General features: G+C 49.1%; 1 protein-coding gene across 4 annotated transcripts; it reads right to left on the reverse strand.

Annotated features, from left to right (window-relative positions):
• Positions 1–28: 28 nt before the first annotated feature.
• GGT7 (gamma-glutamyltransferase 7) lies at positions 29–23,840 on the reverse strand. 4 transcript variants are annotated; one of them, XM_070381626.1, is made up of 15 exons: positions 23,635–23,840; positions 18,215–18,450; positions 17,765–17,916; positions 16,196–16,313; positions 15,260–15,327; positions 14,972–15,045; positions 14,211–14,407; positions 12,287–12,374; positions 10,628–10,755; positions 10,369–10,457; positions 9,513–9,662; positions 9,278–9,395; positions 8,376–8,513; positions 6,351–6,443; positions 29–696 (listed from the first exon to the last, which is right to left on the reverse strand). In XM_070381626.1, the coding sequence occupies exons 1-15, from the start codon at positions 23,801–23,803 to the stop codon at positions 634–636; spliced, it is 1,881 nt and encodes a 626-aa protein (XP_070237727.1). In that variant the 5' UTR covers positions 23,804–23,840; the 3' UTR covers positions 29–633. The 4 variants fall into 4 exon arrangements, with proteins under 4 accessions (XP_070237727.1, XP_070237726.1, XP_070237725.1 ...); XM_070381625.1 differs by having other exon boundaries at positions 31–696; positions 6,344–6,443; positions 10,628–10,719; positions 16,184–16,313; XM_070381624.1 differs by having other exon boundaries at positions 32–696; positions 6,344–6,443; positions 16,184–16,313.
• Positions 23,841–25,031: the final 1,191 nt, after the last annotated feature.

Below are 25,031 nucleotides of genomic sequence, written 5' to 3' on the forward strand. Positions count from 1 at the left end.
GGAAGCCCCTGAGCTGGTCCCCACCCCCACCCCTACCCCATACCCTGGGGCCCCCCAGATGTAAGGCCCCCACCTCAACCTGATGGGAGGAGGAGAAGAGCCCTCCCCCTCTCACTTCCCTAGGATGGTCCATTAAAAAAAATCCTAGTCATTTAAGAAATGAGGCTGGGGACAGGAGAAAGGAGCTGGAAGACAAGGCCAGGTCAGGCCCAACTGGCAATGTTGGGGTGGTGAGGACTCTTGAAAAGGGTTTGCAAGCACATCCCTAAGCTCAGGGCCTGCATGGCCGAGGAAAGGAGACAGACAGTCTGACTCCTCAAGGTCCTGTGGACACTGACAACACCACTGCCACCACCACAGGCCTCCAGATGGAGAATTTTCCTGTTACTCTGGGATAGGGTTTGCTAAGCATCCCCTCTGGCCCCTGATCTGGGGCATCCCTGGGGTCCCTCTGAGACCAAACCTGGGAGAAGGAGGGACTCTAGGAACATGCAAAGGCAGGGAGCAGAGACTCCCGCCCCACCCCGCTGCTCTACAGGATGGTAGCTCCGGCTGCATCTGGGCTCCGAGGGTCCTTCACACCGATGATGAAGTTATTGGTTCTCCGGCTGCCATGGACCCAGGATAAGACATCTACCTTCTCCACGTGGTGACCCCTGGCTTCCAGGAACTCAATCTCTTCCTCTGTGAACTCACCTGAAAACCATTCCCCAACATACACACATTCAGAGAGTTCAGAGCAGGGGTCCCCAACCTCCGGGCCATAGACTGGAACCTCCTTGTCAGATCAGCAGTGGCATTAGATTAGAAATAAAGTGAAAGTGAAAGTCGCTCAGTCATGTCCAACTCTTTGCAATCCCATGAACTATACAGTCCATGGAATTCTCCAGGCCAGAATACTGGAGTGGGTAGCCTTTCCCTTCTGCAGGGGATCTTCCCAACCCAGGGAGTAAACCCAAGTCTCCTGCTTTGCAGCCAAATTCTTTACCAGCTGAGCCACAAGGGAAGCCCAAGAATACTGGAGTGGGTAGCCTTTCCCTTCTCCAGATCTTCCCAACCCAGGAATTGAACTGGGTCTCCTGCATTGCAGGCGGATTCTTTACCAGCTGAGCTCTCAGGGAAGCTTTAGAAATAAAGTGCTCAGTAAACGTGATGTGCTCAAATCATCCCCAAATCATGTCCCAGCCACTCTAGTCTGTGGGAATATTGTCTTCTACGAAACTTATCCCTGGTGCCAAAAAGGTTGGGGACCACTGGTTTAGGGCACTGGCTCTAACGAGCTGTGTGACCTTGGCAAATTGTGTTACCTCTCTGAACCTCAGTTTCCTCATGTACAAAATGGGTATTATCTGAGAACTTACCACATAAAGTTGTTACAGGGACTAAAGCAAATATTACACACAAAGCACAAAACTCAGAGCCTTGAATATAGTAAGTGATCAATAATGTGTCGTCATTCTTAATATTGGAAAAAGGGCTTGGCTTTGGGGGTCTCATTCCATCTGTCTAGGCCAAGCTGCCTTCATTATTTGCCAGCATTACCAAACAGTCCGCTAACTGGTCTTTGTACTTCCAGTCCTGCTTCCCTACAGCCTATTCACACAGCAGCCATTAGTCAGACCATGTCACTTCCCCTACTCAAAACCTCCCAACAATTTTGATGATTCTTAGAATGAAATCCAAAATCCTCACCTAAGTCTCTAAGGCCCACATTATCAGGAAACTCGCATCTCTTTAAACTCCTCTACTCACTTCCTTTTGCTATCTTCCTTGCTTAACTCTGCTCTAGCCTCCTTAAGTAAATAAGTGTTAGTCACTCAGATCAGATCAGTCGCTCAATCGTGTCCGACTCCTTTCGACCCCATGAATCGCAGCACGCCAGGCCTCCCTGTCCATCACCAACTCCCGGAGTTCACTCAGGCTCACGTCCATTGAGTCAGTGATGCCATCCAGCCATCTCATCCTCTGTCGTCCCATTCTCCTCTTGCCCCCAATCCCTCCCAGCATCAGAGTCTTTTCCAATGAGTCAACTCTTCACATGAGGTGGCCAAAGTACTGGAGTTTCAGCTTTAGCATCATTCCTTCCAAAGAAATCCCAGGGCTGATCTCCTTCAGAATGGACTGGTTGGATCTCCTTGCAGTCCAAGGGACTCTCAAGAGTCTTCTCCAATGCCACACTTCAAAAGCATCAATTCTTCGGCGCTCAGCCTTCTTCACAGTCCAACTCTCACATCCATACATGACCACAGGAAAAACCATAGCCTTGACTAGATGAACCTTTGTTGGCAAAGTAATGTGTCTGCTTTTGAATATGCTATCTAGGTTGGTCATAACTTTCCTTCCAAGGAGTAAGCGTCTTTTAATTTCATGGCTGCAGTCACCATCTGCAGTGATTTTGGAGCCCAGAAAATAAAGTCTGACACTGTTTCCACTGTTTCCCCATCTATCTCCCATGAAGTGATGGGACCGGATGCCATGATCTTTGCTTTCTGAATGTTGAGCTTTAAGCCAACTTTTTCACTCTCCACTTTCACTTTCATCAAGAGGCTTTTGAGTTCCTCTTCACTTTCTGCCATAAGGGTGGTGTCATCTGCATATCTGAGGTTATTGATATTTCTCCTGGCAATCTTGATTCCAGCTTGTGTTTCTTCCAGTCCAGCGTTTCTCATGATGTACTCTGCATATAAGTTAAATAAACAGGGTGACAATATACAGCCTTGACGTACTCCTTTTCCTATTTGGAACCAGTCTGTTGTTCCATGTCCAGTTCTAACTGTTGCTTCCTGACCTGCATACAAATTTCTCAGGAGGCAGATCAGGTGGTCTGGTATTCCCATCTCTTTCAGAATTTTCCACAGTTGATTGTGATCCACACAGTCAAAGGCTTTGGCATAGTCAATAAAGCAGAAACAGATGTTTTTCTGGAACTCTTTTGCTTTTTCCATGATCCAGCAGATGTTGGCAATTTGATCTCTGGTTCCTCTGCCTTTTGTAAAACCAGCTTGAACATCTGGAAGTTCACAGTTCACATATTGCTGAAGCCTGGCTTGGAGAATTTTGAGCATTACTTTACTAGCGTGTGAGATGAGTGCAACTGTGTGGTAGTTTGAACACTCTTTGGCATTGCCTTTCTTTCGGATTGGAATGAAAACTGACCTTTTCCAGTCCTGTGGCCACTGCTGAGTTTTCCAAATTTGCTGGCATATTGAGTGCAGCACTTTCACAGCATCATCTTTCAGGATTTGGAATAGCTCAACTGGAATTCCATCACCTCCACTAGCTTTGTTCGTAGTGATGCTTTCTAAGGCCCACTTGACTTCACATTCCAGGATGTCTGGCTCTAGGTCAGTGATCACACCATTGTGATTATCTAGGTCGTGAAGATCTTTTTTGTACAGTTCTTCTGTGTATTCTTGCCATCTCTTCTTAATATCTTCTGCTTCTGTTAGGTCCATACCATTTCTGTCCTTTTTTTTTTTTTTTTCATTTCTGTCCTTTATCAAGCCCATCTTTGCATGAAATGTTCCTTTGGTATCTCTGATTTTCTTGAAGAGATCTCTAGTCTTTCCCATTCTGTTGTTTTCCTCTATTTCTTTGCATTGATCGCTGAAGAAGGCTTTCTTATCTCTTCTTGCTATTCTTTGGAACTCTGCATTTAGATGTTGATATCTTTCCTTTTCTCCTTTGCTTTAGTTAGTCACTCAGTTGTGTCCAACTCTTTGTAACCCCAAGGACTGTAACCCACTAGGCTCATTGGTCCATGGAATTCTCTAGGCAAGAATACTGGAGTGGGTAGCTATTCGCTTCTCAGGGATCTTCCTGACATGGAGATTGAACCTGGGTCCCCAGCATTTCAGGCAGATTCTTTACTGTCTGAGCTACCAGAAAAGCTGGCCTCCTTGCCATCCCTCAAGTAAGTCAAACATGCTCCTACTTCAGGGCTTCACATCTGCTATTCTCTCTGCCTACAATGGTCTCCTACTAAATAATCACAGAACTGGCTCTCATACTTCATTCCAGTTTTCAAGAACTTTCCTGACCACTATCTAAAACAGCAGCCCCTGTCATCTTTACCTGCTTTATTTTCTTTCAAAGTACTTACTGCCACCTGCATCTTGCTTATGTATTTACTGTGTCTCCCTTCACTAGAAAACAAGTTTTTGAAGGCAAGAATGCTGTCTTGCTCACTATAGAGCCCCACTGCCTAGGATAGAGTGAGGACACAGTAAATGTTTAAAATATAATGGATAAATGAACAAATCAATCTCACTCTCCTGCATAAGTTCAGGTCTTCATCATCTCTTACGTGGACCATTATCTCAGCCACTTTCTTGTGTTTCTCTGATTTAAGTTCTCTTCCTTTCAATCCACCGTCCCTACATAAAACAAATCAAGTCATATTCACCTCCTGCTCAACTAGATAAAGTCCATACTTCTTACCATGAACTTCATGGTATGCCATGTATCTTCACCTCCAACTGCGCAACAAAAATCTGATCTTCTTATTTCCCCAAATGGGATGATCTGGGGGTACTTCTTGAGATAAAGACACACATTAAATAACATTACATCACCAAGTTGGAAACGTATTCCCTTTGGGGTTCATTCACTTTTAGTCCTTTTGATAATAGAAAGGTCTACATCCCAGTCTAGTCTCTAACATCTCTAATCTTTTTCTTTAAGAGAGAGCAGACCTCAGAACCATCTGTGGGCAAAAACATCTAACTAAAACCTAAAAAATCTGATTATTTTTATAGCTGTTTACCATCTGTTTGTGGCAAATGATGCCATTTTTCCATTTGTGGTTATAAGATTTACTTCTAAAATACACTTAGGTGAAAAGGGAAGTCCATTTGTAGGCACACGTTATGTAAATAATGCTTTAAATGGCATGCAAATGTGGCAAAAGTCATGAAGGTACTGGATAAATTCTGAAGTTTGGGAAACCATGTCTCTAGTTCAGCTGGCCTCTTGCCTGCTCTCTGAACCATTTTTTTCTGTCTTTGCCCAAGGTGTACCCCCCTCCCCCTGGTCCAGAATGTTCTTTACCTCCACATGCCAAATTTCAGCTCATACATCAAGGCCCAGCTAGTTGTTACCTCTTCCATAAAGCCTTCCAGAGCCCTCAAGTGCGTGAACTTTCCCTTCACCAAGCCTCCACTCTCCGTATCCTTAGACTTGTGTGTCCTTCCAGGGAGGGCTGGAATGAGCACCCCTCACCCCCACAGTAACTTAGTAACCAGATAGTAACTGTATCTGGTCTCGATAGAGACCAGAAGATAGTAGTTGAGCAATATTCATTTTCAAGGAACTGACCTCATTACCTATCAGCTGGGATCCAAGGGACATTGGCCAACTACAGGGTGTAACTACTCAGTCCAGGAGATACCAAGAGCCATGAAGTAAAAAACTGTATCTGATATTGGTTCTGCCATTTATTGGTTTACCTTTGACTAATTAATAACCTCTGTGAGCATCAGTTTTTTTTTATCTGTAAAATGGGGAGATTGAACAAGCAAGGACCATGTCTCATTCAATTCTGTATCCCTTTTGGACTAGCATAATACATTGTGCTAATAAAAACTTCTCAAAGGTACACATACTTCCCCAGTTATGAAATTAAGCGGGGTCCAAAATTAAGCACCCATCCTTCTTAGAGGAAAGTCTGTCTCCTCACCATAATCTGTAAAGTCTTTGATCTGGCCCCTGCCTGCTTCTCTGATCTTATCTCACCCTCACTAACCCTGGTTTCCTTTCTACTCCTAAACCACCAAGTCCATTCCTGCAGTGAGTTCTTTGTATTTGTTCCCTTGGCCTACATTCCTGCCACAGTTCTTCTCCTGGTAGCCTCCTTCCCACTCTTCAAATCTCAGCTTAAATGTCACCAAAGAGAAAGCTTCCCCAGTCATGGAGTCAGTCATATATATCATCCTGCTTTAATGCTCTGTGGAGAATTTATTTCACTTTTTCATGTTTCCTTATTTTCCTGTAAGCCTGTAAATGCAGTGTCCCCAGCACCTAGGATAATACCTGGCACACAGTAGGTATTCAGAACAACTGTTGAAGGAACAGTTTGCAAAATGAACAACTATATCTTATTTTACAAATGAGAAAAACTAAGGCTCAGAGTGGAGACCTGCATTTTGCAAGGCCACAGACAGGAAACGACAGGGTAGATTTCAATTCCCAGACCTTTCACTGTTCTGATAGGAGTTGGTCGAAAGAAACCTGACTTTCACTGGCGGGGAGCTGGTGCCGGTCGGGGAAGGGGCACCCTTGGGAGGAGCCCCTTTCTCCACCCTGCCCTGTGCCCACCCCATGGGGACCTTTGCTCTTCACTCACTGTCCACCTGCAGGAGGTTGGTCTGCAGGTCTGGGTGCAGGCGACCACGGGCCAGGCTGTCACTCAGGTTCCGGTTCAAGGTCAGGACGTTCAGCAGTACCTGCAGGCAGCCAAGGGGCAGAAGTCAGGGCTGTCCCAGAGTTGTAGGTTCAGGCCTCCACAGCCCTTGCTCCTGGTCCAGACTCCTTAGTATTTGAAACATTTACACCAGGAGTATCATCTGAGTTTCTGAACAGCCCAAGAAGACAGCCAGGCCTGTGATGACCGTCTCCATTTCACAGAGGGGAAACCAAGGGCCAGAGAAGAAAAGGGATTCATTCCAGAGTTTGGAAAGAACTAGGGAAGAGGCACCACTAGCGCCCAGTCTCCTTTAATACAAGCCGCAGCTCTCCTCCCTTCTTCTTGGCCGGGAGAGGGCTAGTAGATGGGAGTGGTCTAGGGTACACGAAGTGTGAGTAGGCTCATCAATCAAATTGCCTGCCCATCCTTTTTTTTTTTTAATTTAGATTGGAGGATGATTGCTTTACAATGTTGTGTTAGTTTCTGCTGTACAACAATGTGAATCAGCTGTAAAGTATATATGTATCCCGTCCCTCTTGAGCCTCCTTCTCCCCATCCCACCCCTCTAGGTCATCACAGAGCACCAAGCTGAGCCCTCCCAGTGTTTTACATAGAGTAGTGTGTGTGTATATATATATACACACACACACATATATATATATCAGTACTACTTTCTTAATTCATTCCACCTTCTTCCCCTACTTGCCTGCCCATTCTTACTAAATTGAACTTAACTTCTCTGGGTCTCAGTTTCCTCATCTATGAAACAGAAGTAAGGATTCCTCCCAAAGTTGAGAAGGTTATAAGGTTAACACATATAACACTGCCTGTCACTTGCTAAAAGCTCCATGAATGTTAGCTATTGGTTATTATTTCCATTTTACAGATGAGGAGACTGAGATTCAGAGAGGTTAAGTGAATGCCCCAACACCACACAGTTGGAAATTAGCAGCACTTAGGATGGGGCCCACCAGGGTCTGATTCCAAAGCCCAGGTTTGTTAACTCATCATCTGCCAAAGTACAGGTCTGGCACATAAAACAGATGCTCAAGACTTTCATGGAACTTAGTGAGATATTTTAGAAGGGAGCAGGCCCTCCCTTTCAAAATCAGACCCTGAAGAGGGCTGCTTGTTATTCGGATATTGACCAGAGGCACAATGGAACTTGACATTGACAGAACCCAGGCAGCCCAGATGCTCTCTGACCTCTCAGTTCTACTGACCCTGTGATTTCCCTGAAACCTGGGATGACATGGAGCTTCAGGGCTCCATTTTTACTAAGAATGATGTAGTTCATGTCCCCAGCGCTCAGGAGGGGACTGCCACAAAGCAGCCTCAGCCCATGTTTGCTGCGTGAGGACTTCCCTGGTGGTCCAGTGGTTGAGAATCATCTGCCAATGCAAAGGGACACTGGTTTGATCCCTGGTCAAGGAGAATCCACATGCAACTAAGGCAGTGTGCCACAGGTACTGAGCACATGCTCTGCAGCTGGAGAGCTGCAAGTACTGAAGCCAATGCCTAGAGCCCATGCTCCGCAGCAAGGGAGGCCACTGCAGTGAGAGGCCCACACACCACAGGGAAGAGTGGGCCCTGCTTGCTGCACCTAAAGAAATCCTGCACACAGCAGCAAGGACCCAGCACTGCCAAAAATAAACGTGCTTAGTTGCTTCAATTGTGTCCATCTCTTTGCGACCCCATAGACTGTAACCTGCCAGGCCCTTCTGTCCATGGGATTCTTGCGGCAAGAATACTGAAGTGAGTAGCCATTCCCTCCTCCAGGGGATCTTCTCGACCCAAGGATCGAACCCACATCTCCTGCATTGCAGGTGGATTCTTTGGTGCTGTGCCACTGGGGAAGCCCCCCAGAATAAATAAACAAGAGACGAGGACAAGTCAGAGACATGAGGGGCATCCACAGCCTGGGTCACAGCTTGACTCCTGGCCATGAAAGGCCTACCTGGGGGAACCTCACCTGGGTCAGGCCGCTGAGGCCCCGGGCAGCTCCATTGGCCCCCAGGGCAAGGTAGGTTCCACAGAGTCCTTCTGCTGGCCGGACCACAGTGGGCAGCAGAAAAGACAGTGGCCGCTTCCCTGGCTGCACCGAGTTCTCCTGTTGTCAGAGATCACAGGGGAATAAGAGGTGGACCAAGACAGGAAAGGCTTACTCCACCACTCTTCCAACATCTCTCCCTCTCCTGAACCTTCCACAGCCCCAGTTTTCATGGGGACCGCCCATTCCCAGGCCACAGTTTGCTGTTTGTGAAATGGGCAGGGTCCTTGGATAACCAAGGTAGATAATGGATCCCCTGAACTATGGAGCTGCTAGGGGGCTACCATGGGTGGCGGGAGAGGGATCAAGCCCAGAAAGAGGACCGTGAGAAGGAACAGATTCATCCCCACCCTGGGCGTCTCTATCTGTCTTTATCCTGCTGGGACCCAGCCCGCAGGATGCTAAGAACACTGCTCTCACAACAGATAATAATTCATATGTCTTTTCTCTTTGGGTCCCTCTTCAGCGCCCCTTCAGTGCTCAGCATCACACAGTCAGAGACCGCTAATTCTGCAAAGTACCCAAAGCATCCCAAGGTGGCCAATATCCTCACTATATAGTAGGTGAAGAAACTGAAGCTCAGAGAGGGGACAAGATTTTCCTCGGGTCACACAGTGAGACGGTGGCAAATGGGATGAGGTTTCTTAGGATCCACCAGGCTCTAAGCCCTGGACTTGAGCTGGGGAGGAAGTGGATACCTTGTTTAGCTGTTTTTCTTGATAATATAATTTCCTAGAAGAAGTGGGGAGGGAGGGGCAGTCATGCCACTGCACCTTCTACCTAGATCTCAGGGTCCCCAGGGGAGAAAGGAAGCGAGGCCCTACCAGGCTGGGTGCAGGGTGGTTAGCAGTCCTGTTGGGCCAAGAGAAGTCCAGCATCTGGCTGTTGAGCAGGATCCCCGAGGGGGTGATGAGGCCGCTGCCAAAGGGTCTGTTCAGGGAGCTGGGGACAAAGGTCAGGGCCAGGTGAGCCCTGAGCCTGCCCTTATCCTACCCAACCCCCACCTCCTTCCTGGTCCCAATGATCCTTTGTGCCAGGTTCTGATTTGAGCCGGCATACCTGACCATGGCCACAATGAAGTCATCAGGGCCCATGATCAACACCTGGGCAGCCGTGGGGGCCCCATTGAGCTCATAGATGGGCAGGAGTGGGACAGGGGCTGCCTGGGAGTCATTGATCTGGCCCCGGAAGTAGGCAGCCTCCACTTTGCTGAAAAGATAAGAAGTAGGAGATGAACACACACTGGGCGCTCTTTACCCCCACCTACCACACTTTGTGGAGTCTCTTTGTGCAATTATTTGATTAATACCTGCTTCCCCCAGCCCCTGCCCCACTACTGAACTGTTAGGTCTATGACAACAGAAGTTCACTTATTCCTGGCATATTGCAAATAAACAGGAAATAGTTATTGAATTGAATGAATTTATTTAGATGTTATTCAGGTTTTTCTGGAAAAAAGAAGAAAAGCTCCTTCTTCCCAGGTGGCACTAGTGGTAAAGAACCTGCCTGCCAATGCAAGAGATACATGAGATGCGGGTTCAATCCCTGGGTCGGGAAGATCCCCTGGAGGAGGGCATGGTAACCCATTTCAGTATTCTTGCCTGGAGAATCCCATGGATAGAGGAGCCTGGCAGGCTACAGTCCATGGGGTTGCAAAGAGTCAGACATGACTGAGCAACTTTCACTCACTGGGATCAAGAAAATTTGAGAGCTGTATGAAGTAGGCCACCTTGTTGTACAGATGGGGAAACTGAGGCACACAGTGAGGCAACTTGTGTCACACTGTGAGCTGGGGTTGAGCTGACATTTACTTGGGACTGCAGGCCTTACTGCTCCACCAGCTGCTTCACCTGATCCTTTCCCCACACCTGCCGCCACCTCTGTAGTACTCAGGGTCCTGCTCCTGGGGGCCCACCTGAGCATGTCATCCATGCTCTCAGTGATGGTAGAATCGTAGATGGGATCTCCCAGTCTGCTGGCCAGAGCTAATGCAATCTTCAGGGTCTGTAAACAGAGCAGGTGTGTGAAGAGGCTGCCAAGCCCCTCCCAGCACCCACACCAGGATCTTCCTGTGTGAGGAAACTTGGAGGTGATTTAGTCAGGCCTTATGGCAGCACCCCATCCCCCGACTCTTGTGTCTCCAGACCCAGGTGGAGCGAAGGGGTCAGCTTTACCTCTGCCACCCAGTGAAGAGCCTGCTCCCGGGATACCAGGCTGGTGAGATTGAAGCCCTCGAGGATGTTGAGAGCACTGATGAGGGCAGGGCCTGTGTGTGGGGGTCGGGGACTGAGAACCAGGTGGCCTGAAAGGACAGGAAATGACCAATGGCAGGGGAGGGGTCAAGGCATCTCCACATCCCACCATCACACAGACTTGAGACTACTGCACTGAACCTCCTCATCAGATAGGGAAACTACACTGAGAGGCAAAGGGGCACACCCAAGTTCACATGGTGAGTCAAGTGCTGGGCCAGAACGTTTGTCTTTTGTTTCCTCTTAAGAGGAAACTAAGGCTCAGGAAAACAGTGAATTGCCCAGAGTCACACTGCAATCCATTGGCAGAGCAGAGACAGGGATTCAGATGTCCAGACTTCTGGTCTACCATATGTCTCCTTTCAGTTCCTCCCTCAGGGCCCCTGCTGGTCCTACTCTTGACACTTCTTGGAAATAGCAAATTTCTCTTCCAATTTGAGGTCTCTGGTATTAGATGTTTGGATATCAAAAGAATAATAATACCTGACAGATAACACTAATTAACTCATTTAATCCTCATAATGGGTACTGTTATCATCCCCCCATTTTACAGGTGAGGAAACTGTAAAATGAGGCAGCTGGTCCAAGGTTATAAGAGGTAAGGAGAGCCCAGAGTACTCAAGGTACTGGCATTTCCAAGAGAACCTAGTCTGGGGAGGGCAAATGGAAATCAAATATGACACATCCAGTGCCCACTCTGTTCAGGGCAACTTCCAACATCATCTCATCAACTCCTCTTGGTATCCTGAGAGGCAGGTGCTATTATTATCTCCCTTTTAAGGAAAGAAACAAGGCTCAAAGAGGGAAGTGGCTTGTTTAAGGTGAATGGCACAGCTGGTACCCAAAACCAGGTCTTCTGGCTCCAAGGCTATGCTCATCCATTGCTCAATATTCCACCCCTTCTGGCAGAGGAATCAGGCCTAAGAGATTGAGGCCTGGAAACCTGAACACAGAAGCAGCCTCTGCTGGAGCTTGAGGTGATCTGGGCCTCCTGAGGAGAGAAGACCTAAGGGCCTTCTGAGGAACCCCGGAGCCCACCACTTTGGGTTCAACAAACATGGAGTTCACCTATGTCATAAGCTTGATTTTTGGGGTTCCTCATTGGTTTTGAGTTTGGTAGGCTCAGTTCCTTTCCTCTCCAGGGCCTCAGTTTCCTTTTAGCGCAATGAGGAGGTGGGCCTCTGACTGTCTGGAAGAGTTTGTTCTAGCACGAAGCTAAGATGGATACTGATCTTAAGGACTCATCTTAGGAAGTACAGGCAGTGACAGAGGGGCTGGGGAGGGGGCTGAGACGACACAGAACCCAAATCAAGAAAACCCATGGCCAGAACCCCAAACCCTAGGCTTCAGCCTTTGACCAGACCTCCCTCTCCATCTCCTAAATATTTGGGGTAACTGATCCCACGACTACTTCAGAAGGTAGGCTGGCTCTGGCTTGCTTCAACGGTTGGCTGCTTAGGCAGCTCATTGCCTCAGTTTATCTTTTGTGAAATGGGGAGGAGCCACTAGGCCAAAAGGATGTGGCCATGGACTGGGAGGCTTCTCCTCAGTGGGGACCCTGGGAGCTGAGGGAGAGGTCACCTCTGTACACGCCACACACAGGCTTCTCCAAGAGGGCACTGTAGTTGCTGAAGTCCTCCTCAGTTATGACGCCTCCTGCGTGCTGAGCCTGGAGAGGAGAGAATGACCCCCCACCACCGTGAGTCACACACCACACTGGGAGCATGCAGTGTAGCTTAAGGTATATGTTTGGATCACACACAGATCAAATGTTTACAAATTTTGTGCCTTCTGCAATTCCCATCATGAGCTTTAGTGGCTACGCGAGGAAAAAGCACTGACAGAAGCACCCAGTGTGTGCCAGGTGGTGTGCTGGATACGATCTATGAGTGACCTCCTTAGCCTGGCATCCAAGGCCCTTTGTGACCTGGCCCTTGCCTACCTCTCCCACTTCACGTCCTGCTGCTCCCCAGTGAGCTCTGTACAGCAACCAGTGGCCTGCAGGTGCTGGACTCGTGACTCTATGTCTTTGCACATACTGCCCCCTGCCTATGTAGAAAGATTTTCCACTTACGGCAGCACTTGCCTAGGAGCTATCAAAGCTGAATTCTGTATTTCGCTACAATCAACTAAAGTCACTCCAAAATCATGAACTGTGGATGACCCTGGTAGTAACAGCCCTTACTGGACATAACTGAGCACTCCACTGACCAATGATCCAATCTTGTACAAACCTATGGGCTCATTCTATCCAACATGCTATTTTTTAATCCTAAATTACCATAACCACTAGGAATCCCCTCCTTTTTTTTTTTTTTTAAGTACTTTTTTTAGAACTTGAAACCTCTGGTTTCTAAACTACCCTCAGTGACCTACACATTGAATTTCTTGGCTTTGTCTGATAAGTTAATAAACTCAACTGTGGGAAAGCTCTGATGGTCTTTTGTTAGACTTTTGCTCATTCCTTTCTCCACCACCAGGAGAAGATATGCAACCCAGAAATCAGGGCATTTCTTTTCCATGCCACTGTGATTGGTTTGGGAATAGACCCATAATGGGCCAATGAGACCTAGCCTTGAGGCTTTGCTAGAACTACTGGAGTGAGAAGGCTCTTTCTCTGGGATGGCTTGCTGGAAGGATGGCTAGTGAAGAGCAGGTGTGGAAAGGATCTGACAGAGAGTGACTTCAAATAGAGGAAAATAGAGTTGTGAGATGGAAAAAGAGAGAGACTAAGTATGGATGGAGCCCCTGGACCCAGGAGATCTAAAGCCAGTACTCTGCTGGGCTTTCCAGGGAAATCCATTTGAGATGGGTGTCTATCACCACATCCATAACACCAGTGCCCAGCACTGAGGCTGGCACAGAGCAGGTGCTCCATGTATGTAGAATGAATGATGGGTCTGTTTAATTCCCACCCCCAATGAACAAATGAGAGAATCACTCAGTTGGTCCCTGAATCCTTATCTAGAACATAATTTTCCATTGGTGGTTTTGAATTATCAACAATAGTCCAGAATCTATTACTGCTTCAGACTAAGACTCTTTGGAGTAAGTTGGTAAGCCCTTGTGTCAATCTTCCCTAATCCTGAGAGTCACCAGTGATGACTGTGTCTCCCTAGAAAACCCAGGGAGCAGGGTGGGACTGTGGGCTCAGGGAAGCTGAGGCTGATCCTGGGACCCCACTAAGCCTGGGAGGGCCAGGACAGCCCACTGTACAGGTTGGTCCCAACACTGGGGAGCTCAAAGATACCCCTCTCAATCAAGACAAACTATTCTTGTCACCCTAGGAGGTTCTTTGTGCCTCATCCCAGTCAACTCCTCCAATCCCCAAACCACTGATCTGATTCTGAGGTTAGTTAGTTGCAGCTATTCTAGAATTTCAAGTGAATGGAATCCCCAGTAAACACATGTAGAAAGAAAGCGGGGAGCAAGGGGGAAGAGGACTTCCCTAAAGTAGGGTCCTCCGAGGCAGGGCGGGGGTTGGGGATGTGCTACAGGTGCTTACCTCAGCCACCATCTCCAGCGTGAGGTTGCCACCTGCGTAGAAGGCGGCGGGGCCGTAGGTGCCAAGCACCTCCAGCACGGCCGCCAGGTCAGGCCGTCGAAGCAAGGAGCCAGGTAGCGGTGGGTGGCCCATCGGCAGGAACGTCTCACGGAAGCGGTCAGACGCATTGGGTGGCGGCTGTTCGGCCAGGGCTTGGGCTGCAGGCAGGGACGCGCGGCTAGGCTGGGGGCGTAGGGACTATACGCGCAACAGGTAGGGTGGATGAGGGCTGAGAGGTCGGTCGTAAGACCTCAGGCCCCTCCAGGAGCCTGTTACCGAGGAGGTGGGTTGTATATGAACCCCTCCCAGATCCCCTGATTTGAGACTCCCTCTCAGAGATGTTGCCCACTGGTAAAGAATCTGCCTGCCAATGCAGGACAGGCAAGAGGCACAGGTTGGATCCCTGGGTCAGGAAGATCCCCTGAAGAAGGGAATGGCAACCCACTCCAATATTCTTGCCTGGAGAATCCCATGGACAGAGGAGACTGGTGGGCTACAGTCCATGGGGCTGCAAAGAGTCCAACAGGACTGAAGCGACTGAACACACACACACACACACACACACACACACACACACAGAAGATACCAGTGGTGTGGGGAGGGGGGTCTGAGGAGCCAATCGGAAGAGAAGCACTTCCTGGCTTCGGACCCAAATCACAGAGGTTTCCTCTCCCCTCTCCATCAACCTCATGCCTTTCCCTCCACCCCCAGGCCCCACTGACCTAGATCATGGGTCACGTTGAAGCCATCTTGGGCCACAGCTGCTGCAAAGGCCAGGACTTGGGACCATGGCAGCCTGGGGGAGCCGGAGAGCAGGGGGTGGAGGAAGTCCTGGGGGAAGGAAGAGGGGTCCTGGGGGGGAGGGGGGTTCTTGGGAAGGAGAGTCCTGGCAACTGAAGGGGATATTAGGAGGGGGAAGTTGGGAAGGGGAGAATCTAGAAAGGTAGGAGAAGGCCACCCAAGGAAGAGTGCAGGCAGGGGTCCCTGGTCCCCAGGGGGAGAATCCTTACCTGCCATAGAGCTGGTGAGCTTCATGTAGCCCCTTCACCATTCCGGGAACCCCCACCAAGAGCCCAGGCTGGGCAAGGCGGGCAGGTGAGGGAGAGAGGAGACCAGGTCACTGGAAGGGGGGGTGCTGGGCTGAACTCCGCAGAGCCCCAAGCCAGGGATGGGGGGCTGGCACAGGGGAGAGACACAGGCCAAGTATCCCAGAGGAGGGACAAGCTGTCCCCAGCAAGCATTTCTCCCATCTCCCTGATTTCCTATCAGTAAATGCAGAAAGGCCTCCTTTCTCTGTTATAACCGAGAGATTTATAAATTAAGCAAACCCTTTTAAGGGCTGAGACAACAACTTAGATGGAAACCTGTCTATATTGGATTATACCTACTCTTGTCCTTTAGAACAGTGGACAAGGGACCTTCATTTAACCTTTTCATTATCATACCACCATTACTCTGAACTGTGATAATTCAGGGGTGTGTTGGGCTTTTGCTACTGCACTAAATATCTATTTCTCCAAGTTATTCTATTTCCTCCTTTGCATTCAGTAGATAGTGGGTTTGCTTCCAGCAGTTCCTCTATGATCTTCCAATATGTCAGGGACTGGGAAAGTCACTGACAACAGCCTCAGAATGAGATGTGTGAGTGATAATGCAGCTATTTTGTGACATCTCAGACTACCCAGTGGCCTTTCTTCTTCCTTTTTATGTGCCAGATAGGCAAGGTCGCCAGAGAAATCAGGTGTTATTTACTGCATGTTATCACTCAGATTTTTTGGTGCATTATTTTATTTTGGGGGGCTGCCTATCTCCCTCATGGCCTGAGATCATCCTACTTAACTCTTTTCCTTTTCCTTGTCTCCATAGTAAATATTCAGCAAAGTAATGCTGGGGTTAGCAGAAGGGCAGTAAAGGGAGACACTCCCCCTTCTCACCAGGGTCCCCACCTTGGTCTCCCAGGATCTCTGCAGGGCCTCTTCCCTGAGAGCCCCAGGTGCAGACTCCCGGAAATCAATTAGGTGGCTCTTATTTCGTCGGATGTCATGTACCAGCATCACTCCCCCACTAGGAGAGACACAGAAGATGATAAGATGCCACTCCTCTGAACTAGTAACCTGCCACTCCTCAACCTCCCCCATGGTGATGGCTGTAGTCTGTTTGTCATCTGGAGTCAGGGGTCTGAGCTCCCTCTCCAGCAGGGGTTCGGAGCCTGAGCTACCTGCCCAAGATGGGGAGTGAAATCAAGGGGTTTGGGAACCCAGAATCCATGGACCTCTTCCAGCCTGTTACTGGAGACTTTAATCCCTGATTAAGAAAAACCCAGACTGGGAGAGCAGGACATTCTACTCCCCCTCCCCCATTCCCCACCGCCCCCACCAAGCTGGACCCCTGCCAGCTTCCTGCACCTGCCTCTGTGGTATGGCCTTACTCCCTCTCACAGGACTGAATTATGTAAGCACAGACCATACACAAAAGTTAGGGCCTGGAGGGCTGGTCTTGCAGGAGCCAAGATATGGACTTAATCAGCCTGCCCCTTGTCTATGGTTTGTTTCCATCTGAGATGGGGGTTACATCTGAGATAACTGGTTTGCAGCTGACTCATGTAATAGAGAAAGCAGGACAGATAAAAGGGAGTGGTAGGAACTATGGCCAAGTGGACAGTACAAGCCCCATCATAGGAAGCAGCTTCTATTCAGCTCCAGATAACTGCAGCCACATGAGAATGTAGGCTCAGTGTTATCAGGTCTCCTGACTGTCCAAGAAATATTAAAGATCTAGATTTTTATGAAAATTCTCAATTTTTTAATATTAGCAAACAAATTTTTAAAAATTTAAGGGTGCAAACCAAACCAGGCTGTGTGCTGGGGGTGGCCCGTGGGTAGCCAGTTTATCATCTCTGTTTTAGGAGGTTTTACCCTGGGGTAGGGGCTTCCCAGGTGGTGCTGGTGGTAAACCTGCCAATGCAGGAGATTAAGAGACGTGGGTTCCATCCCTGGGTCAGGAAGATCACTGGAGGAGGGCATAGCAACCCACTCCAGTATTCTTGTCTGGAGAATCCCCATGGACAGAGGAGCCTGGAGGGCTATAGTCCATAGGGTCACAAAGAGTGGAACTGAACTGAATGAGCATGCATGAACCCATGGGGTTGGGTGGGGGCGGACAGTGGTATTTTTGGAGGATAGAGGATTCATTGCTTTCATCAGACTCACAGGGATTTGTTTTAAGGATTTGTAAATCCTAAAAGTTCAAGTATCACAGTCTTAATTAATGACAACATACTCCCAGATGTATACCTCAGTTTATAGTTTTATGAAGTCATTTTCCCAGTTAAAGAAAAACACCTCCTCTGACTCCATGAAAAGACAAGGGGGTAAGATTGGGTGGAGAAAGAGCAAAGGTAAGGAGTTGGGGCCTTCTCCCCTCTGCTCAAACTAGACCTCCCACATGAGGATGATAGACCAAGAGACAGAAGTAGCCTTGGGGCACCCCAACTCTCACAGCTGGGAGCTTCTTACCCGCCCAGACCAGAACTGTGTGGAGCCACGATCCCCAAACACAGCGCCGCTGCGACAGCCGCGTCCACGGAGGATCCCTGTTTACTGAGCACCTCTATGCCCAGCGATGTGCAGCGGGCGGCATCAGTCACCACAGCGCCCTGGTGAAAAATCTGGAAGGGACAAGGAACTAGGTGGGACAGTAGGAGACCCCCTACCTCCCTAAGTCACCTCCACTAACCCCCCCGACCCAATCCGTTCCCTTCTGTGAGCTCTGTCCCCCTCACGCCCGGGAGCCCCTCCCTTGAGACCGTCCTCGCCCCAAGTCACCGCCCTCTCCCCTTTCTATTTGCTGACCCCCTTCCATCACTCAAGCCCGTCCTCGGTTCCCACGGCCTCCTCCAGCGCTTCCTCACCCCACCTCTCCTGGTTCTCTCCGCTCCCTCTCCGATCCTCTCCCCCACCCCTCACCTGGGGGTCCCCGAAGTAGATCTGCATGATAAGCGCCACAGTGACCCCGGTGGCAAAGGTGAGACAGGCCGTGACGATCACCGTGAGCCCATCCTGGCGGCAGGAGCACTCGGACGCCGCGGCGGAGAACGGATCTTTGCGCGTCTCTCGCAGCGGCGACCCGTCCTGGCTGCCCATCTCCGACGACGACGAAGGCAGCCGCTGCAGCCGCGCCGACTTCAGGAATGAGTCCGGGTCTGCGGGCGGCGGGCCGGGCGTCTGTCTGGGCTCCTCTCACCTGGCCCTACCCCGTCTCTAGGCGGGGCTGTTCTGCGTCTCTCCCCTCTCTCCGCCCGCGTCAAACAGATGCCACCAGACAGCACTGCCCCCCTTTCAGCGTCTCTCCGAGGCACCCCAGGGAGGGCGGAGTGGGGGTGGGGAGTGGTCCCAGATTGAAAAAGACTGGGGCCCCCCAACTGGGCAGCAGGGTGGCTGGATTCCCTCCCGTCCCTAGACCAAATTGCCTGGGACCCAGGACCCAGCGCTGAGAACACTTCCTGGAGAGGCGGGGGTTGGGCTCTCCCTGGAAACCAGATCCTGCCCTAGCTGGGGCCCAGCCTTCTAGGCCACGAGGCGGCTCCATAAACCTAGTGGACAGGCCCTGGCTTCCAACCTTGTTTCCCTGATCCATCCATCCATCCATTCGTTCAATAAATATGGTGGGTCTGCTGTTTGTCCGGTCCCATGCTAGATGCTAGGGGAAAGGAACAGACAGTTTCTGCCCTTATGGGTTTTGAAGACCAGTCGAAAGAAGATAATAAACAAGTAAACAAAGGAGTATATCATTACAAGTTGTAGCAGGTACTCTGAAGAAAAAGAAGGATGACAAGGTCCCACTGTATAGCACAGAGAACTATATTCAGTATTCGGTGCTAAACCATGATGGGAAAGAATGTGTGTGTGTGTGTGTGTGTGTGTTTGAAGGCTTCCCAGGTGGCACAGTGGTAAAGAATCCACCTGCCAATGCAGGAGATGCAAGAGATGTGGGTTCAGTCCCTTCTAGGTCCGGAAGATCTCCTGGAGGAGGAAATGGCAACCCACTCCAGTATTCTTGCCTGGAAAATCCCAAGGACAGGGGACCCTTACGGGCCACAGTCCATGGAGTCACAGAGAGTCCGACACAACTTGGCGACTAAACAACCACTCAGTTGATTATGTTTGCTTCCAACCCTCAGCACCAACACCAGAGTCTGTAAATAAAACTGGAATTTACTCAACAAACGTGTTAAATTCCCACTGTGGATCCAGAACTCTCCTTGTCTCCTAGAGGTTTCAAATGAAGGAAAGGGTTTTGAACTTATATTTATTGATGCTAACTATACTAGGAACTTTATATACATTCCCTCCACTCCCATAACTTCTGAGAGCCCACTTTTCCATTATACAGAAAAGTAAACTGGGGCTGAAGAAGGTGATACTGCCTGCTTAGAGTAAAAAATAAACAGACAGCAGAATCAAGAGTCTCCATAACTTGAAAACGTCTTTTCCATTGTTCCACATGGCATCAGGAGCCAGTTCTACCCTCAAAAATGAAACTTACACACTAATTCAAGTTTATATTTCCAGGCACTTGTCCTTAAATCTGTTTTTCCAATCAGATATGAGGAGCCATAAGACAAAGGTTCTATGGCCCCATCACAATTAGATATATTCAAGGCTTCTTATTCTACCAATCATTTATTATGAAGATATAATATAAATACACATAAATATGAATATATATAAATACATATAATATATGAATATATAATATAAATATATAATATAATGTATATTACATATGAATATATAATATAAATATATAAGTGAATATCATTTTCCATTTATTCAATAAAAATATTTACTGGGTACCAGCTGTGTTAAGTGGTGGGGAGAAAATACCATTGATTTTACTGATGTGTAAGGACAACAGGAAGACACTGGGAAAAGGCTAGTTTGGGACCAGAAGAAACAAGTCTTTCAGAAGAAGAATGAGTTTAACTTTTGGCTATTCTGAATTTGTGGGACAACAGCAGGAGTTATCTGAAAGGCAGTTGGCTTAGTAGGCATCTAATTCTTATTTGCTTAGACACCATTCCTCATTCAATTTTCTTTTACAGAACACCAATTCCCCTCTCTCATTCCTCATTCCCTCCTCCTGACCAGAGTGAGTATATAACCTAGTTCTAGCCAATCAGAACAGGGACCTCAGTACAGTGATTGGTTCAGATGCATGTGACCAGCAACAGCACCAATGATACTTAGACTCCGGTGCTGTTGTTGTTTTTTGGTTGCTTGCTAGAATACTGGGAAAGACAAAGACTTTCTTTCTGTCTAGGTTGCTAAGATGATAAGATGTAAGCCTGTTACTGCTGGGGGCATCTTACCCCCACAAGATGAGAGGCTTTCTGAAGATGAAGCCCACAATAATGAGGCAAAGCAAAAGATGGAGAAAAGCCAATTCTTTTTCAAGTACTTCATTGCAGCTATGCCTGAAGCCCTATATCCTGAACTTTTCAGTTATGCTACCCAGTAACATTCTCAGCTTTAGCTGGGTTTATGAGAGACGAGGGGCTTCCCAGGTGGCACTGGTGGTAAAGAACCCGCCTGTCAATGCAGAAGGTGTAAGAGACGCAACCCCTGGGTTGGAAAGATCCTCTGGAGGAAGGAATGGCAACCCACTCCAGTATTCTTGCCTGGAGAATTCCATGGACAGAGGAGCCTGGCAAGTTACAGTCCATAGGGTCAAAAAGAGCTGGACATGACTGAAGTGACTTAGCACAGCACAGCACATAAGAAACAAACCCTAAAATAGTTTATTTGCTGGAACTCAGGAGAGAGAGCTTAGCAGGAGACTGGGATCATACCTGGCTTGCTTATTCCCTTGAGGGGAGAATCATTAAAGATTTTTGAAATAGGGAGTGACAGATCAGAAATGGGGGGTGGTGGATGGATTGAGTTGGGAGGGGTGGGGAAGAGGGAATGAGGCAGGAAGAATAGCTAGAAGCCTATGGGTAATACAGATCAAAGAGGATGGCAGCTTAGTCTACAGTGGTGATGCCAGGGATGGTGAGATGGAATTTGGAAGATACTTAAGAGGGGGACAGAAAGCATCTGATCACCATCTGGAAATGAGAGGAAGGGAGAGAACCATGGGTGGCTCCAGGGCTTCTACCCTGGGACAGGATGAATGGTAGTGTCATTAATTGAGACTGACGTTGGGGGAGGAACAGGTTAATGGGGAAGAGATGATGAGAACAGCACAGAACATGCTGAAGGTGAAGGACTTGCAGGACATCTAGAGGCAGATGTCTGGGAAAGAGAAGAACACATGGGCCTGGAACTCAGAAAAGAGCAAAGAAAGTTCTCCCCAATCTTGGAGTGGTCACCATCTAGCTCCATTACCCACAAAGCCTACTGCAGGGTGCCTGACACTTGGTTCTGGGAAACAGCAGGCTAGAGACTAGCTGGGCACAACCAAAGTCCTGTATAAGAGGATAGGGCAGTGCCACCCAGTGGAGCCAGCAGATTGAGAACATAGGAGGACATGTTAGCCAGTAGGGTGGTCCCGCTGATTTAGAGGAGCCTTGGGGCTTGGAAAATAGTGATGGGAGACATGGCTACACAGATAGGATGGCAAGGTCCTTGGAACCTTAGCACACAACTTGGCCTAAACAGCAGGTTCCCAGAAACTCCAGTGACCATGGTCTTTGCGGGATTTTTGTACACTTGTGGGCAGAACCTGTATTAACTCCTTAAGGAACTCCCTGAGGTTTAAGAATTCCCTCCCCTGCCATTCTTTCATCTTGAGATCTTCTCTTTCCATTCATTTATTTCTTCAACAATTTTCGCTGAGAGATTAGCACTGTGCTGGATGGTGCATAAAAGATGGTGAACAAGACAGCCATGATCTCATCCTCATAGGGCTTGTAATCAAAAGTCACCCAAATAAATAATCACCAGTTTTGACAAATGCTAAGACATTCATAGGAAAGAAGATTGGGAGATAGGCATTCCCACTTTTGAGCTGGAAGAAGAAACTAAAGCCCTGGTCAGGGTATGTGTGCCCATAGACACATAGTGAGTGGGGGCAGTGTTGGGACCAGAAGTGGTATTCTTGACTCCTGTATAAAGAACCTGGTTTCAGTCCTGGTATTCACCAGGACATATCCTCCCACTTCTCTCCTGCTTCCTCCTGATTCTCGGGCTACTCCCTTTAAAAAAGTTTTAATCTGCAGCTTTGACATGTGATGGCCATAAGCCTCCCCATGGTCCCCTCAAATCCCCTCCACGTAGGCTACAATCGAGTCAGGTTGACAGGGGCTGCTAGTCAGAGCCAGGTGACTGGAGAGTTGTGGAGGGGGGAAGAATTGGTGGTTGTCAGCCTAGGAGTAGCTACAAAAGGGCCAGGCTAGAGAGGGCTAGGCCAGAGAAGCGGAATCTGCCAGGCTGGTAAGGGACAGGGCTCAAGTGCAGGCACTGAGAGGAAGAGAGAGTGAAGCAGAAGGATGCTCTAATGCCAGGAAGTGACGTTGAGGGAATGAGGGATGGTGGGGGGTGGAGGGTGAAAAATGGAGGGGAGGACAGGGCTGAGCCACATGGACAGGAGAAAGAGTATTAGGGAAAAACTGCTCAGAGAGCTTTCAGCTCCAGGTCTCCCCCAGGTCCTGTTTCCTGCCTCCCTATTCCCACCTCTTGCAGTTCCTGTAGAGTGCTGAAGATAACACAGTAAAATTCTGGAGCCGGCTTGCTCCAGGGTACCTTACTAACATTCTGGCCTGATCCACTGCTCTGGGCAGGGTGAGGTATCCACAGAGCAGTGAAGGTGCTCTGGTCCCCAAGGACTTTGAGAGGTCATATGGTCCATCCCCCTGTCTCCCAATACTCATCATTCACAGACAGTTGAGAATTATATTCTCCTTACCCCTCCCTGGACATAAAGAGATTCTCAGCTTCTTCTCATGGTCTTTCCTTCCCACAATCCCTGGCTGTGGGGAAGTTCTTCTCAAGACCTAGCCTCTATCCTTCCTGCTGCAGTCTCTGACTTGATTTCTCCTATCCTGTTCTCTGTGACTAGAGAAAATCCTCTGCTGGGTGATCACAACTGTTCCTTAGGAACTCCCCTCCGACATTCCTGCCTTATTAGTTGGTTCTTCCCAAGGGGTAACCTCAACCCCTCCTACTGCGGTCCCCAGCATCCTTCTCCCTTGTCGCATTCTAAGCCTCCAAGGCAGAGATGCATCTCCAACCCCACCAGAAAATTAACAGAGACAAGGGAGGAGAAGGGCGAGGTCCAGGAGGAAAGGAATGAATTAGGGAGCTGGAGCTGGAGGTGATCTCCGCGCAGATGAAGGAGGACCAGAGACGTCCCAGGGGGCAGGGATGGGGCAAGCGGGCCTCACCGGTATCCGGGTCTCCCAGGAAGGCATCCTCGTCCTTGCGGCCTCTCAGAGGGACCGCGGGCGCCGGCTCATCCTCCGGCAGCCTCGGGAAGCTGGTGATGCTCATGTAGTCCACCGGCGAGTAGGCGCCCAGGGCGCTCTCCTGACTGGCCTCGTTCTCCGCCGCCATCCTCGCCCGCGCCCCCCAGCAGCGCAGCGCCTGCCGGAAGTGCTGCGGCGGGGGCTGGGCGGGGGTGGGGATGGGGGGGCCGGGGGAGGAGGAGGGCGGGGCCTGAGCTCCTGGACGGCCGGGAGGGGGCGCCTCAAATCCTGACCCAGGTGTCGGGATTTGACCTGTCCCCTCCTGCTTAGCGTTATCAGCCTGCACCCGGCGCGTAGGTCGGGCTGAGGGTGTGGATGCAGAACCTGGAGGACGATCGGAGTAGCGCAGTGGGGAGTCAGAAGGGGAAGAGCACGCAGTAAGCGCGACCTTAGTGACTCGGGGCAACCTCACGCAGCCCAGGGACCAAACCTCTTCCTCCTTCCAGTTTGAGCTAGAAACCTCCTCAGACTCCAGGCTCCCTCATCGGCTCGCAGTCCAGTTCACTGACCGCAAACCTCTCGTCGACCCCAGATGCTGTCTCTAATGCCAAACTCCTCGAACCTCAGACCCCTTCTTGGACTCCAAGATCCTTATCTTCTATCTCATACTTCCTCCGACCCCAGAACCCTCTTTCGACTTCAGACTCCGCCTTCATCACCACCTCCGCCCCCAGCTCCAGCCTCCTACTTCAGCCACAACCTGCTTCTTTTTGAGACCGCTCCTCGGACGTCTCTTCTGGGTCGTCGGATCCTTCCCTGGACCACCCTCCTCAACATTTCGCCAACTCCTCTTTCAATCACAATCCCTTCTTGGAACCCAGACCTATTAGCAAGTATTGAGCTCATGTTAGGATTTTAAAAGCGGGTCTCTAGATGGCATTCTAGCAATCATGATTTAGTTGGCTGGAATGGAATCTCTGGAACCTGCGTGGTTACCATTATTTAAAGAGTTTTTTATGTGGTTCTGGAAAGGACACTTGGAGAAAGAAGAAATGGTGGTGGTAATGATACGGCAGGAATGGGCTGGGGTGGGAAAGGGTAGGGAATGAGTCTATGGGTTCTTCTATTCTGTCTGTGACAGCTTACAAACTGTAATCTTGGGCAAAATACCTAATTGAGTTCAGTATGGGTTTCTTCATCTGTAAAATGGAGAGAATAATAGCATCCATCTCTGGTTGTGAAGATTAAATTACATATGGAAAGTTTTTAGAATAGGGCTTCACACCTACTTAACACAGTAAATGCCATAGTCTTTATCATCATTTCCTTAATCTCGTGGATTCTCATCTTGTCCAACATGATCCAAACACTTGCCA

This window comes from Bos mutus, chromosome 13, assembly GCF_027580195.1.
Source record: "Bos mutus isolate GX-2022 chromosome 13, NWIPB_WYAK_1.1, whole genome shotgun sequence".
Lineage (NCBI taxonomy): Eukaryota > Metazoa > Chordata > Mammalia > Artiodactyla > Bovidae > Bos > Bos mutus.

What these genes read in the sequence shown, in the direction of transcription:
- GGT7 (XM_070381624.1), bottom strand. Translation starts at nt 23,803, where the DNA reads ATGGCGGCGGAGAACGAGGCCAGTCAGGAGAGCGCCCTGGGCGCCTAC. An exon ending in AGACCAAGGTGGGGACCCTG is followed by an intron (nt 15,328 to 16,183) that starts GTGAGAAGGGGG and finishes CGCCTTGCCCAG; the next exon opens with CCTGGGCTCTTGGTGGGGGT. An exon ending in CGCTGGAGATGGTGGCTGAG is followed by an intron (nt 12,375 to 14,210) that starts GTAAGCACCTGT and finishes TCTCCTCTCCAG; the next exon opens with GCTCAGCACGCAGGAGGCGT.